At 33.2% G+C, this 14,984-nt stretch overlaps 1 protein-coding gene across 1 annotated transcript; it reads left to right on the top strand.

Annotated features, from left to right (window-relative positions):
- Nucleotides 1–13,713: 13,713 nt before the first annotated feature.
- On the top strand, nucleotides 13,714–14,727 carry LOC149560063 (putative expansin-A17). Its single transcript, XM_089823533.1, has 3 exons — nucleotides 13,714–13,843; nucleotides 14,005–14,326; nucleotides 14,418–14,727. The coding sequence occupies exons 1-3, from the start codon at nucleotides 13,714–13,716 to the stop codon at nucleotides 14,725–14,727; spliced, it is 762 nt and encodes a 253-aa protein (XP_089679659.1).
- The last annotated feature ends 257 nt before the right edge of the window (nucleotides 14,728–14,984 follow it).

Here is a 14,984-nt window from a genome sequence, read left to right on the forward strand (position 1 = left end):
AAACAGTTACTCAAAGGTATGAAGGAAGATATCACAGAACTAGTGACACTTTATTGTGATAATGTAAGTGTTATCAATATATCAAAGAATCTTATGATGCACACAAAGACTAAGCACATTGCAATCAAGTATCATTACTTGAGAGAGTTAGTTCAAGATAAAGAGGTGAAGATGGAATAGGTCAACACAATAGAGAAAATTGTCGATATCTTCACAAAAATATTACCTAAGGATGCTCATGAATATCTAAAGAGGTAAACTAGGGGTGATACCCCTATCAAAGGCTATCTAAGTAACAAAAGGAGTGTCCTACATCAAGCAAACTAATTGTCATATGATTATAGATTGATGCAATGGATCTTACTTTAGGAGCTGCCTAAAGTAACCAAAGAGCTCTAAAACTTCAAATTAGTCACAAGCAAGCTGATAGAGGGAGAAACTGAAGAAGCTTATATCTGCATATTAAGATGATAAATCTTTGGCATTTTTGTCAAAGAGGTAGAGATTTATTGATCACAGGGAGAAATTGAATATGTTAAGAAATACAATATGTTAACTGATCCTAAAAAGAGATAGTTGTTGACCTAGAGAAATAAGAAAGAGAAATTCTAACATCTACCTAGTAAGAGGGAGATGCAAGAATTAATTTAGAGGGAGTTATAAGAAAATAATTTTGTAACCTATTCAGAAGATGAAAGTTCCTGATAGAGGGAGAGATTTCAATACAAGGAATTTTTTTTTTTTTTTGGTATTTTTTTAGTCTTACTATTTTAACCTAGTCAGTTTGGTTGAACAAGTTTGGTCTATCATTTGGTTGATCAGTTTGGTTTTTCCATCAATACCAAAGAGAGAGATTGTTAATAATAGATTGAAAAGAGATTGTTGAAGAAGGATAATGTTAAAGAAGGAGATTGTATGTTTCAATCATTATTTTTTAGTGATTTTAAACCTATTATTTTCTAGTAAAACAACTACTTATATGACTTAAGTACTATCACTTAGTTGATTGATGAAGAGGATTTGATCAAAAGATGTAAAAATAGCACCTAGAAGAAAGGTTGAATTACATGATTATGCAAAGAAGTACAATAATTAGTTAAGACATTGATAACATGATGTATTGATAATCTACTTAAGGCTACAAAGACTGGCTACACTAAGAAAGTTTAGAAGAACAAGTTACACAAAGTTTGTCTACAAAGTTTGATTGAGTGAATAATACGTGCCGAGAAAAGTTAGTGCAAGCCAAGTAGTAAATTAGATGGAGCCAAGTACAAGTATATACTAGTTTATGTCGAGTAGAATAGTGGATGTTGAGTAAAGTTTAGTTGATGCCAAGCACTAGTAAGCTTTAGTTCATACTGAGTAATTTCATAGAGGATGCTAAGTAATGCAGTATGTGTCGAGCATTAGAAGCCAGATAATGTCTAGCTGGTGCATTATTTTAAAGATCATGAATTCAATGAATCTGAGCCAACAAGTTTATTTTCTTTGATTATGTCAACCATATGGAAGATAACATTGATGAGTTGGTGGCATAGAATTCAAGGTAAACCATTTTGATGTGAAATCAAAGAGGATTGAAGGAGAAGTTTCTAGAAGAGATATGGAATGTGTGGTAGATTTATTGTATCCTACCTAATCTATCCTAACCCTAAATTGGACGATGGAGAATGAGCTAAAAAAAGATCCTAATTTTCTTATTTATGGGAATGGCTGGTCAGAACTAAAGGTTTTCATGTGAAAGAACCTAAGGAAGACAAGGATTCACGGGTTTTGCTTCATCAAGTAACCTAATAAAGGAGTTTGCATTGGCGTGTTAAGAAAGAAGGCTTAAGGACATGAATGCTTGAAGGGTGAAAAAATTATCAAACCTGAAATGAGTGAAGGTCAAGTAGAATGGAGGTCTGAAATAGAGATCTATAATTTGCAAATGGAGTTGTAAGTTGTTATTAGATGAAGCCTTACTATTACTCTTTAATAATTGTATCAGTATAGGGTAAAATTCTTTAGATTTAAGTTGACCTAAATGTCATTTTTAAATCCTTTAACCAAGTGACATTCCAATTAAATGGTCTAAAGTACTCTAACAAGGCTCACTCCTAATAATGTGATTGAAATCCTTTAATAGGATCACATTTAATAGTGTGTATTGTAACCTTTCACAGGGTTGGCCTTTCATAGGGAATCACTTCAGAAGAGTGAAAAAGGGTAGAATGTTACTGGTGGTTTTTTCCAAATTGGGTTTCCACATAAATCATTGTGTCAAGTATGTTGATGAATCTAATATGTTTCATGTTTACATTTCTACAAGTTGATTAATAGTAACTTAAAATTTTTAAGTGACTGCATAATCTTATGGATGCATACATGATGATAAATGTTTTATGGGTTCACTAAGTTGTGAAAAGTTTTAAAGTTTTATTTATACATCTGGACCTTGGATAATTGATTCACACACCCACCCCCCCACCACCTTATTTATTCTAAAGTATTCCAATATGAGTGTCATGGGATCAAAGAAATATTGCAACAACCAAAAATATCTCTATATCTATTTATTTCAATTTTCTAGTTTGTATAGTTTGTGATCAATTCAATGATTCCACATTTGCAAGACTATCTTGGATCATGTTCCTAGGTTTGTAGCTCATTTGGCTCATTGTTTCTTGACTTACGATTTATTCTTCCTTGGGTAGTCTATTTTTGTTTCTTCTTGGAACTATTGAAGGAATTTTATCTCTGGATGAAAATATATGATCGACCATCATTAGTGGAACATATCTCTACATTCTTGGATGATGTGCATGCCATACTATTAGACCACAAGTTCCCATAGAAATTATGTGCTTCATTCCTTATGATTTTGGACTGAAACTATCTATTTTAATACATTTCATGTTCTTAGGGAATGTAATCCATTTCTAGGCTAACCCAGAAGCCATGTTGCCTATGTATTGTAATGTAAATATACAAGTTTGGGTACCACTTGTTGCTGAAATCAATATTTTTGAAACAAACCTCACATTCGAGGGACTATATCTCTAAAAATATTAATAATTTGAGCATCATGTACACTAGTTATTTCTAGTACTTTGTTCCTACTTTGTAACCGTATTTTTAATTAAAAGAAATTATTTAATTCAATTTTTCTTTCTCCCCCGAAACGTGGTACATATGAAAAATCAATATTTTTAAAGAGTGACAGTCTTCTTGACAAGCATAATTTTTTTCTACAAATGATAATGAGGTAATTCTTTTGATATTGGATTTGTAATATCAATATCTAGAGGATCCATTAAGTTTGACTCAATTTGGTTGAATATTGTATAGTTTATGATGTTTTGAAGTGACATCAATCATAATTCAAGCATATGTTCATATGGACAAGCATAACATGAACTCAATATAATCAATTTTTCTTTTTTCAATAGAAAGATAACTTACTAGCCTATTTCCTAGAGATTTTTCAAAAAAAAAAAAAACCTAATTTATAGTTCTCTTAAAGTGTCAAAGTCAATTGATGTTCAATTGTTAATCAACCTATAATGAGGTAAACTCATATTTGAAAGTCTTAATCAATATAATACCTATTAAAATTATAGTCATTGGAAAGCTTACTCTGAGAAGCCCAATTTGAGATTTTTTAGATTTATAATAGGAGGTCATTTGATCCCAGTTTTGAGGGTCAAAAGACCATTTTTTTCTTTTTTTTTTGAAAAACAACATAGTTTCCTCTTTTAAAATGAAATAAAATCATGTGAACATATTTTTTTACAATTATGTCTAAAGTTGCAAGTTTCTTTCATTATATGTTCATGCAAACATTAAAATTATGTTTGTATGAACACATAATGAAATAGGGTTTACAGAAACATAATTTTAATGTTTGCACAAACACATAGAGTTTGCACAAACATTCTTAATTCAATTTTTTTTTAGCATTTCCAATTTTATTTGCACCACAAAAGTAGCACCCACTATTATGGGCTCACCTACCTTTTTATGGAGCTCTTGGAATATTAAGGATAAATATCTTTAAAATTTGATCTAAGGTGTTAGACTCAGTATTGCAATCAAGGATGCATATTTTAACCTAACATGTATGAATGCATGAATGTTCCTAACTAATTGTAATTTGATTTTTAGTTGAATTAAAACGCATCTTACAATGTTCTCTCAAATTCCTTGTTTATTTTCTATTACGTTTACACTTTCTACATGTTAAGATGGATCACTTTGAAGTCCCTTCATCCTTGATTACACCAAGTGGTATTAGAGTCAGGTTTTTTCCTCAAGGAGTTGATTATTGAACATTTTGAAGCCCCAAGTTGATTTGGCTTTAGGTTGGTAGATTTTAGATCTAGTGTACATAATTTTAGAGGGCTAAGAAAATGGGTCAAGCAAGGAAAGAAGAAAATTCATGTGTAATAGACAAGTTGAGACATATAGAAACTAGAGTGGAAGTTGTGGAGATTAACCAAAGAAGAGTTAGAATAATAAAAAATGAACGTAATGATAAAGTAGAAAAATAAGTTGCAAGAAATGAATAATCTATACTTTAGTAAAGAGTGAAAGATTCTTGAGAGCCTTAACAATAGTTAAAGAAAAACCAAATTCTATTTTTTCTAGTTATGATGGTAAGCTATGCATAGATGAATTTGTTGATTAGATTACTTAGATAGAATATTATTTCAAGTATGAAAGTAAAAATTAGATCATAAGAAGGTGAAAACTGCTAGCACTCAGTTGAAAGGACATGCATCATTATGGTGGGAACCTATGTAGATGGATAGATAAAGGAGATGAAAGGACAATATTAAACCATAGGATAAGATGGTGAGTAATTTTAAGTGTTTAACTAGTGATTATCAAGAAATCCTATTGAGGAACAATATGCAACATAAATAAGAAAGAGTCAACTCTGAAAGAATATAACAAAGAAGTCTATAGGTTGGACAACATATCTAGAGATATGGATGATTAGGTTGAAAGAATTTATAAATACCTAAATGGTTCGAGGATATATTTTAGGATGAAATTAAATTGGTCAAGATGGATAGCATTAAGTAAGCATATCAATTTTCTATTAAAAAGAATAAGAAAAATTGAACAAAATGTATGAACAAAGATAGGAATATGTGAGAGATTTTATATAAGAGGGGGTAGGTTATTTGTAGAAGGAGCTAGATCAATTAATAAACTAGAAGATAAAGAATCCCTAATGGTCTAAAGAGCCTTATGTAATGTGGAAACTGGTCAAGAATTAGTCACGAGGAGGATTTTATTTAAAAGCATATGTAAAGTTGTAGGAAAGTGTTCCAAATTCATTATTGATAGTGGAATTTTAGGTGATTTAGCATCAGAGGAGTCAGTCACAAAGTTGTGGTTGCCAATAATGAAGCAATAAAATCCATATTAGATTGAGTGGATGAAGGATGATCATAAGTTTATGGTGCAAGTGAAAAAAATCTTGTGAAATTGAAATTTGGGTTATATCATGATGAACTTATTTGTCATATTATTTTAATGGATTATTGTCATGTCTTGTTGGATGGACCATGGCAGTATGATAGAAAAGCAATCCATGATGTTATATTGAATTGTTATACTATTGTGGAAAGTTAAATGAAGAAAGTATTGTTTCCTTTGATAGAAGGTTTTTAGAAAATGAATTGTACCACAAGAAGATTTTTTGTAGTTAAGGGAAGGACATTTCTAGATGGATTGATGAAAGGAAGTACACATTTTTCTTTGATTTCTATGAAATCTGATTTGGATGAGAAACCACTAGAAGATAAGGAATTGGTGACAAAATTTGAGGACATCATTTTGGATAATGTACCTAATAGATTACCTGCTATTAGAAGTATTAGTTATTTTATGGAACTAATTCCAAGTGCAACTTTACCAAACAAGGAACCACATAGAACAACAATTGTAGAGAATGAAGAATTTAATAGGCAAGTGCAAGAATTGTTGTAGAAAGGATTGAATAGAGAAATTTTTAAAAGCTCTTGTGTAGTACTTGCAATATTAGCACCTAAGAAGAATGGATAATGAAGAACATGTACTAATTATAAATATATATAAAAAATCATATGAATTACATATTTTTTCTACCAAGGATGGATGACCTAATAGACCATTTGAGTAGAGCAAGGTATTTCACTAAAATTAAATTGAAGGGTGCTTATCATAACATCAAAATTATAGAAGGAGATCAATCAAAGACTACTTTCAAGACTAATGAGGGTTTGTATAAGTACTTTCCTATGCCCTTTTGTTTGACTAATGCAATTAGTACTTTCATGAGGCTAATGAATGAGGATTTTAATAAATTCTTAGGTAAATTTCTGATAGTTTAATTGGATGATATTTTGATGTTCAATAATAGTAGGTGTTAGAATTTTAGGTGACTCTACAACACCTCCAAGATTAAATGAAAGACCAAGAAAACTTCCACAAGAGAATGGCAAGAAAATTGCATGAAGATGCAAGCATGCTATTATTGATAGGAGTGGCAATAAGAGACAATGATAAGAAGAAGATAAGCTATCACCCACACAAGGTGGAATCACATGTCCATGAAAGGTGGATCATCCTCCATTATACAATGAAGTTTGTGCAATGATGAGGATGATAATGTTATATGTGCACTAAAGGTGGAATGAGATAACAACTATGACAACCCAAAGTGGAATTCTCCTAGACCATGTGTTTAATTGAGGTGCAAACTCCTATGTATCTCAATAAAAAACTACTATGCAATGCATTATCCTAAGTAAGATTAAGTATGTGTAATTAGTGAATATTTAATTACACCAACACCCCACTTTAAGTGCAACTTAGGGGAATGCACTTAAACTCAAAATGCAAGATGGGTCCCAACTACTAGGCCATTTTAGGTACCCATGTAAAATATTCAATGCAATAGATGAAATGTAATCTTTCATAAAGTGGAGAAAGAGAGAAAACCTCATGAGAAAAACCCTCCTCCAAAAAGCGAGATGAAAACAGGATGCATGGATGGATGGGATACTCAAGACCCCCCAAAAATTGCATACATTATGTATATACAAAGAATGATCCGCCCTTAGGAAGGAAATACGGAGACATGATATCTTGCCCATAATGAAGAAGCTCCAATGTAGATGAAGAGTACCTGCAAACAAGAGATAATCCAACACATGCAAGAAACATGTCTCTCCTTAGGAAGAACTAAATACATCAAATGATGAATAAGCCACTCCTTGTAAAAAGTAAGGAAGGAGGAAGGTCTCCATGTATGCATCTCTAAAGATTGAATAGTTGTCTCTAAGCTCAAAGATTCTATCACACCATCAAGCTGACCTATGATATGCGAAAAATCAAGAGAACATGAAGAATTGGTAAATCCAATCTCCAAAGAAGGTGAAGAAGTATCTCAAAGAGAAACCTCCTCATATGTATTAACCAAATTTGCACTATGAGACTCATCTAAAAGAGCATCTAGGAAATCATCCCACATTGCAAGATCTGAAGCATAAAGATCATCCTGCTGAATAGTAGAACTCATGTCTGAAGAAGTAGGAGGTGGAGTAGGAAGTTCAGCACTTATCTCAAGAACAAAATGATTTTAGTGTCCACTATTCTCCTCACATGAATTATTCACCCTTGATAAAGGGTTAGGTACATTATGGATATCATCATCATTATCAACAAAATGTGCAAAAGAATACAAGCATGATGTATGATCAACAACTCCTGTAGCTATGACATCTCTAGTCTCCATGTCCCTAATATAGACATAATCAGGAGTGAACTCAACAATTTTACCTTGTGTCCCATGAATAATTTGGTAAATGGAAAGGAGATTACTGGTCAAAGATGGTACACAAAGAACATAATTAAATGTACCCTCTTCCATAGGAATAAAACCTTTTCCAACAACCGTCATGTATGTATTATTACCCATCAATATAGTTGGAGAAGTACAATGCTCAATAGAAGAAAACATATCCATCGAAAATGTCATGTGATGTGATGCACCTAAATCAAGAAGCCATTTACCTTGCTTAGGATGTGTGGAAGCAATGCATGCTTGTCATTTGCCTCTAGATGATGATGTAGATGTAGCAGCTACCTAATATTGAGAAGCAAGAGAAGACAATGATGAGAGAAATTGGATATTGTTCTTTTAAAGAATGTGAGTAAACTCATCAATCTTCTTATGGAAACATTTATCCTCATCATGTGCTAACTTTTTACAATAAGCACATTTATCTCTCTTTCTTCTAGATGTTTCCTCTCTTGAAGAGGACTTGGATTCAATATTATGTTTTGAAGGAGAGTCATGACCTTTTTCATATTGCTTAGGATCCTTATGTTGTTTGTTTCCCTTTCCTTTGGGAACCTTTGGAGAGGAGTCATTTTCAACCAATGCTTGATACTTTGAAGGCTTCAGTTGACCCATGTGTGCTAACTTTTCTTGTTCCCTTGTGAGTTGAGTTGCAAATTCATCAAGAGAAGGCATTTTATATGCACTACCAAGAGCATCTATAGTAGCATAGAATGTGGAAAAAAAGATTGAATATTTAGGACCTAGCTTAGAAAGAATAAATAATATCAATTACTCATCATCTTTAGTAATGCCAAAATTAGAAAGCTCCAATCTAATGGAATTGAACTTAGAGAAGAAGTCTTGAATATTGTCAAAATCACATGGACTTAGACCTATAAGCTCATTCTCCAATTTGAATTCTCTTATTGTATCAGGTTTACCAAAGATTCCTTCCAATGTAGACCAAGCATCATGAGGATGTGTGCAGTATGCAATATGATATAGCAAATCATTGGAGATGGTATATCTAAGAGAGCCAAGTGCTTTATCCCTACTATCAAACCATTTCATTCTTTTTTCAACACTTGTAGTTGGTTCTAGATCCTATCCAAGAATCATTGCAAGCAATCCAATACTCATCAACTGATTAGAAATTGCTTGTTTCCATTCATGATAATTATATGAAGTGAGTAATGGAATTTTTAAAAAATCCATAATGAAATCAAAGAATTACTAAAATCAATTAATAACTCTTACAAATTATTGATTCAATTAAGAAAATTAAAATCCAAGTATTCACCAAGTGCAAATATAGCCAAAAAAGACCTATTTTTGAAAGTGATATGTCCACTCCAAATCATTAAAATTTGATTATAGATCTGGAGAGTAGAGGAAAAATCATGCACTTTCAAAAAAAAATTGCACCTCAAAATGTTACCAGATGTGCCAAAACAAAGCCTTGAAAGTTGCAAAAAATGGGATTTGCAATTTTCAGAAAAATTCAGAGATAGAGATCCAAAATCACCTGCACCACTATGTAGATTGCGATATTCTACTTGAAAAAAAAAAAATTTGCTCAAAAAAGGAGTTTGTATGATGGAGATATGATTGTTTGAAAATTGCCTCTGAAATTATTTTTTTGAATTGCCACCGCTACACCTTCAAAAATCAAATGGCTCTAGATTTGGCCTCAGATGTCCAATTTGGATGAAATAAAATTTGATTTAGGGGCTTATGGACCTCCTCTATATGATGCCAACCTCTGATTTGCACTAGCAAGCTTCAATTTTCACCTATAATAGAAGGTCACAAAATAGGACTCCCAAAATCTCCTCAAAATTGTGATGTCCGAATTGTCAAATGCTACACCAACAATGAGTCAAGCCAAGATTGCACTTCTTGAGAAGAGGTTTTCACACCATGAGAGATCTGATACCATGTTAGAGTTTTAAGTGACTCTACAACACCGCTAGGACCAAATGAAAAGACTCTACAACACCCCTAGGATCAAATGAAAGACCAAGCAAATTTTCACAAGAGAATGGCAAGACAATTGCATGACGATGCAAGAATGTTACTATTGATAATGGACTTGATTGACATACAATGGATATATTTGAAATGTACATAATAGGCCTCCTTATATAGGAGAGATGATAAGGAGAAGATAAACTATCACCCACACAAGGTGGAATCACATGTCCACGAAAGGTGGATCATCCTCCATTATGCAATGAAGTATGTGTGATGATGAGGGTGATAATGTGATATGTGCACTAAAGGTGGAATGAGATAACAACTATGACCACCCATAGTGGAATTCTCCTACACCATGTGTTTAATTGAGGTGCAAACTCCTAAGTGTCTCAATCACAAACTATTGTGCAATACATTATCCTAAGTAAGCTTAAGTAAGTGTAATTAGTGAATATTTAATTACACAAATAGTAAAGAAGAATATTTCGATGCATGTTAGACAAGTATTTAGAGGTTGGAGAAAGATTATTTCATGATCAATATCAATAGATCTACTTTTATAAAAAAAGAGTTAGTGTGTATATTATTGTGGTTTTAGCAGAAGGATTAAAAATTGACTCTGAAAAGGTTAAATAAATTGTCGAATAGTCTATAGTAGATAGTATTGAAGAAGTTAGATCATTTCATGGATTGACATTTTTTTACTAGAAGTTTATCAAAAACTCTAGTTCAGTTTGCAACCCTATGACTAAAACTACAAGAGATTTGGTTTGGTTTAGGAGAATTTTTCTTTCCTAGAAATTCAAACAAAATTTATCTTAAAATGCTAATTAAACTAATTTCATTATAAACAAGAAAAATAGAAAAAAATGTGATTGAAAATCTAAATAAAATTTAAACTTCAACAAAAAATGAAGCATAGGATGTAAATTAACTTACCTCTTTGACCTTTTCAATGTCTTGTATGTGGTGGAGACATTTTCGAAGTAATGTAATGTAGATACAAAGTAAATTGAGCTCCTGTAATCACAGGCCATTTTTGCAACCAAAAAGTCCAAGCTTGTGACTAAAATAAGTGTTTTACTACAACCCAAAGCGATTAAATGACCCAAACCCTACAATAATAGTAAATATCAAGTTGAATTCAAAAGCTTATTAAACTGAGTTATAGTCATTACAAATCATATCCAAAATGTGAGAGAAATAAAATCAAATCAAAAACTTTAAAATTTGCTCGGCACGTGAAGGTGTCAAGTGACAGTTTTGCTTGGCACCTTAAGGAATTGAGTGGTAGGAGGGTGTTGAGTGAACTCAGCACCTGAAGGAGCCGAGTGAGCTCAACACCTAAAGGGCAACTCGACACCTCTAGATGTCGAGTGAGCTCGGTCACCACTACAAGGTGGAGCTCGGTAGAAGAAGGTGCCGAGTAAGCTTGGCAAAAATTGCAGAGATAAAAGCTAAAAAAAAGACCAAGCCAAGTGAGCTGGTTCATAATGTGAATGTTTTCACTATTAAAACCAAAGAGCCACGACTTAAAATATTCAACAATAATCTTCTCAAATGCAATGCATAGAGGAAGAACAACATATTCAAGTATACCTGCTTGTTTTCTATTCAACTTTGATTAAAACCATTACAAAATTTGGGAGCATTCGGCTTCAACTAAAAACCCTAAAATATCCTTAAAACTTTAAACTGATAAAACTTCAAACTTTAAACTCCAAACTTGCAGCTCTAATGGCTACATACAATAACACCTGGAGCAATCAGTGCTTCTTAGGTCAAAACCAATAAACTACAAACTTATAGAATGACCAAAGAAGAAATACATGCATCTGTAGGACCAAAGAAGAAATACGCGCATCTGCAGGCACGAAATGAACTTCCTTCTTTCTCTGCACTCTGACGACTAGATCTGTTGATCAACTTCTTTCTTCTTCCTTCTCTGCAACTTCTGATCTGCGCTTCCTCTAACTGATCGAATGAATGTTAGACATTACTTTTTGTTTTCTACCACACAAAATTTCCTGTATTTTCCAAATTTGAAAATTCACCTACCACATTCATGTTTTCTGTTTGTTCTGTAATCCGTCAAGGGTGGTAGGTGGGCATTTGGCTCCAGGACAAGAGAACCACCACATTAAATTCCAACACAAAAACCCACAAAAAATAAATTTAGGAAAAAAAAATCTTAAAGCGAAACCATAAACCAACTACATAAGGCAACCCATCACTCCATTGGAAGGAGGGAAAAGGAAGAAAAAAAAATCGTTGTTAACAAAGGCATCCCCGAATCTGTTAGCATCACTGATCCGAATGTATTGCTTGAAGGAAAAAATAAATAGCGGACAAGGAAAAGACATTGAAGGGAACCACAAATTTGGGGCCAGCCTTAAACATCACACACTAACCAAGAAATTAAGCTTGGAAAAGTAAGTCAAATTTTGACTATTTAACACTTTTACTCTAGAAATGAAGCATTAGTGTGTGATGTTTAAGCCATTCACAAATTTATTGTGTCAAGAAACGATCGCCTTCCATGTGTTGACTTACTTTGGCCGCCGTTGATAGAAAACGTCCCTCTCAAACTAATAAACGTCTTTAGCAAAATAACATACACATACCTTTTTTCTTATTCACTCTTTCCTAATAAATTTATTATTTAATAGAAGCAGACTACAGTTGGCGAACCCTGGTCAGGTCAAAGAGCCCAACTCTGATAGCAAAGTGCTATGATAAAATTTAAAGCCAACAGCTGATTTAATAGCTTATCCATTAAGTCTGTTGCTAAGCAGGTTATATTTTAGAGCTTATTCTTAACATTATTTTATCTTGTTAGGGCAGTTACTTTCAGTTACTTTCAAACAGAGATTAGTAGTAAAGAAATTCTTCATGTTTTTTTAAGTTGACAATATCATTTGCTATTCAATTAGAATGCTGATATTTCTTTAGCAGAGACTCAAAGTTGGAGGTTGTCAAAACTATCAATGTACAATTCCAACTTGAACAATAAATCGTTAATTGTTTAACTGTGAAAAATTTATATATTTAAATAGATCTAGAGAAAATATATGGGTTTGTAAAACTATAAAGTCACTAAGAATCCTTCCACTGAAGAAAAATACAGAATGCAGAAAATCAGAAGCAAACTATATCATTGAAATTAATCAAACATACAAGAAAACTCTTAATCAATCCTTCGAGTTAACTTATACATAAGTTATATATATATATAGAGAGAGAGAGAGAGGGCTTAATCTGTAATTTCCGACATAAACTGGCCATGCGTTGACATTGGAATCGGTTAAGACTTATATCTATAATTAGAGTTGTTTCATATATGCAATGTTTTTTAAACTAACCGATTTACATAGATTTCTCAACAATGATGATAAGCATTGCCCAAACGCTCTAATTAACAAAAGCAGTATTGCTTTCCTGAAAACAGGGCAACAATAGAGGAGCCACCAAAGAGAGCAAAAACATGTAATGTTAGAGTAATAGCTATAACCTACGCTTCGCTTGACTTAAGTTTACAGAAAAAACCCTTGTGAGCTTTTATATCCGTTGAGCACCACAAAATATACTACGATACAGTTATGGTTGACGACTTGTGGATGACGCTATTGGTTATTCATCTTCAATAGCCTAAACTACCTATCAGCGGTTTAGAAAATTACAATAAAAAGATTGCTTTGAGTTGCTTCCAAATCAAGGGAATTCTGTACCTTCAGTACTTGTGCATTGAATTTAATGCCTCAAAGTGCTCCTCGTGCTTTTATCTCGATGCTTGTCTTAAGGTTAAAGGTTGAACCATACACAAAATATTTGTGTATATATAGAGGGGATATGATTGAAAAAGAAATCGTATCAGCTTTTTCATGTTTGTTGGGTATTAGAAGACTGCAAAAGAAATGGCTTTGATGAAGATGGCTATGGTGGTGTTTTCATTAGCATTGTTTATCCAAAGAGGGATTGTAGTTCAAGGCTGGATTGCAGGGCATGCTACTTTTTATGGGGGGAGTGATGCCTCTGGAACCATGGGTCAGTTTCAGTTACCCCAGAAATGTTCTACTTATCATTGTTATTATCTTGTTTGGAGATTATGTACAACCCAACTACTATTTGGACATTAATATAGTGTATTTTTCTCTTTCTTTCAAAAGTAAATGAAGTTAAAGTAGGTTTTGTTAATGTTGGTGCAGGTGGTGCTTGTGGGTATGGTAATTTGTACAGTGCTGGATATGGTACAAATACTGCAGCTCTAAGCAGTGCTCTCTTTAACAATGGGGCTGTGTGTGGAGCTTGTTATCAAATTAGATGTGATGCTAAAAAGGCTCCTCAATGGTGTTTGCCTGGCAAGTCTATTATAATCACTGCTACTAATTTCTGCCCACCTAACAGTGCACTGCCAAATGACAATGGAGGATGGTGTAATTTGCCTCTCCAACATTTTGACATGGCACAGCCTGCCTTCCTACAGATTGCGAAATACAAAGCTGGAATTGTACCTGTTGTTTATAGGAGGTAAATCATTTTTCTTCCTCTTTGTAGAAATTTTGCTGTCCAATAGATGTAAGCACTAGATGGGTTTTGAACATGGTGGGATTTACTGCAGGGTTTCATGCAAGAAGACTGGGGGAATCCGTTTTACCATTAATGGAAGAGACTACTTTGAGTTAGTGCTGATAAGTAATGTTGGAGGAAGAGGAGACATTACAGGAGCATGGATAAAGGGGTCAAAGACTGAATGGCAAGCTATGAAGAGAAATTGGGGTGCAAATTGGCAAAGCGATTCATATCTGAATGGTCAGAGTTTGTCATTTAAAGTGATGACCAGCAATGGAAGAAATCTCACTATGAGCAATGTAGTTCCTTCCAATTGGCGATTCGGCCAGACATTTGCTTCCTCTCAGAATTTTAAATAAAAACTAGCTATTCCTCTGGTCTGTCTTACTATTATACCCAATGTAATATTCCCTAAAACAATAAGGATTTCATTCAACTATGATTTTCAGTCTCTATCCTATGAAGGGAAGTAATTCAGTTAACATTCATAGGGTTATAGGCTACCTGGCCTTGTGAACTCTATTAAAAAATCATTCATTCATCCAATAAAGACTGTTGGTTCTTAGCGAGGACCATGTTTTTTTATATGACCTGTATTGTAATTGGGTTAAACTTA

Source organism: Cupressus sempervirens, chromosome 4, assembly GCF_028749045.1.
Source record: "Cupressus sempervirens isolate cs-2001-9-10 chromosome 4, ASM2874904v1, whole genome shotgun sequence".
Classification (NCBI taxonomy): Eukaryota; Viridiplantae; Streptophyta; class Pinopsida; order Cupressales; family Cupressaceae; genus Cupressus; species Cupressus sempervirens.

Coding starts and splice junctions, on each gene's coding strand:
- LOC149560063 (XM_089823533.1), top strand. CDS start 13,714: ATGGCTTTGATGAAGATGGCTATGGTGGTGTTTTCATTAGCATTGTTT. Junction 13,844..14,004: donor TGATGCCTCTGGAACCATGG/GTCAGTTTCAGT, acceptor ATGTTGGTGCAG/GTGGTGCTTGTGGGTATGGT. Junction 14,327..14,417: donor GTACCTGTTGTTTATAGGAG/GTAAATCATTTT, acceptor GATTTACTGCAG/GGTTTCATGCAAGAAGACTG.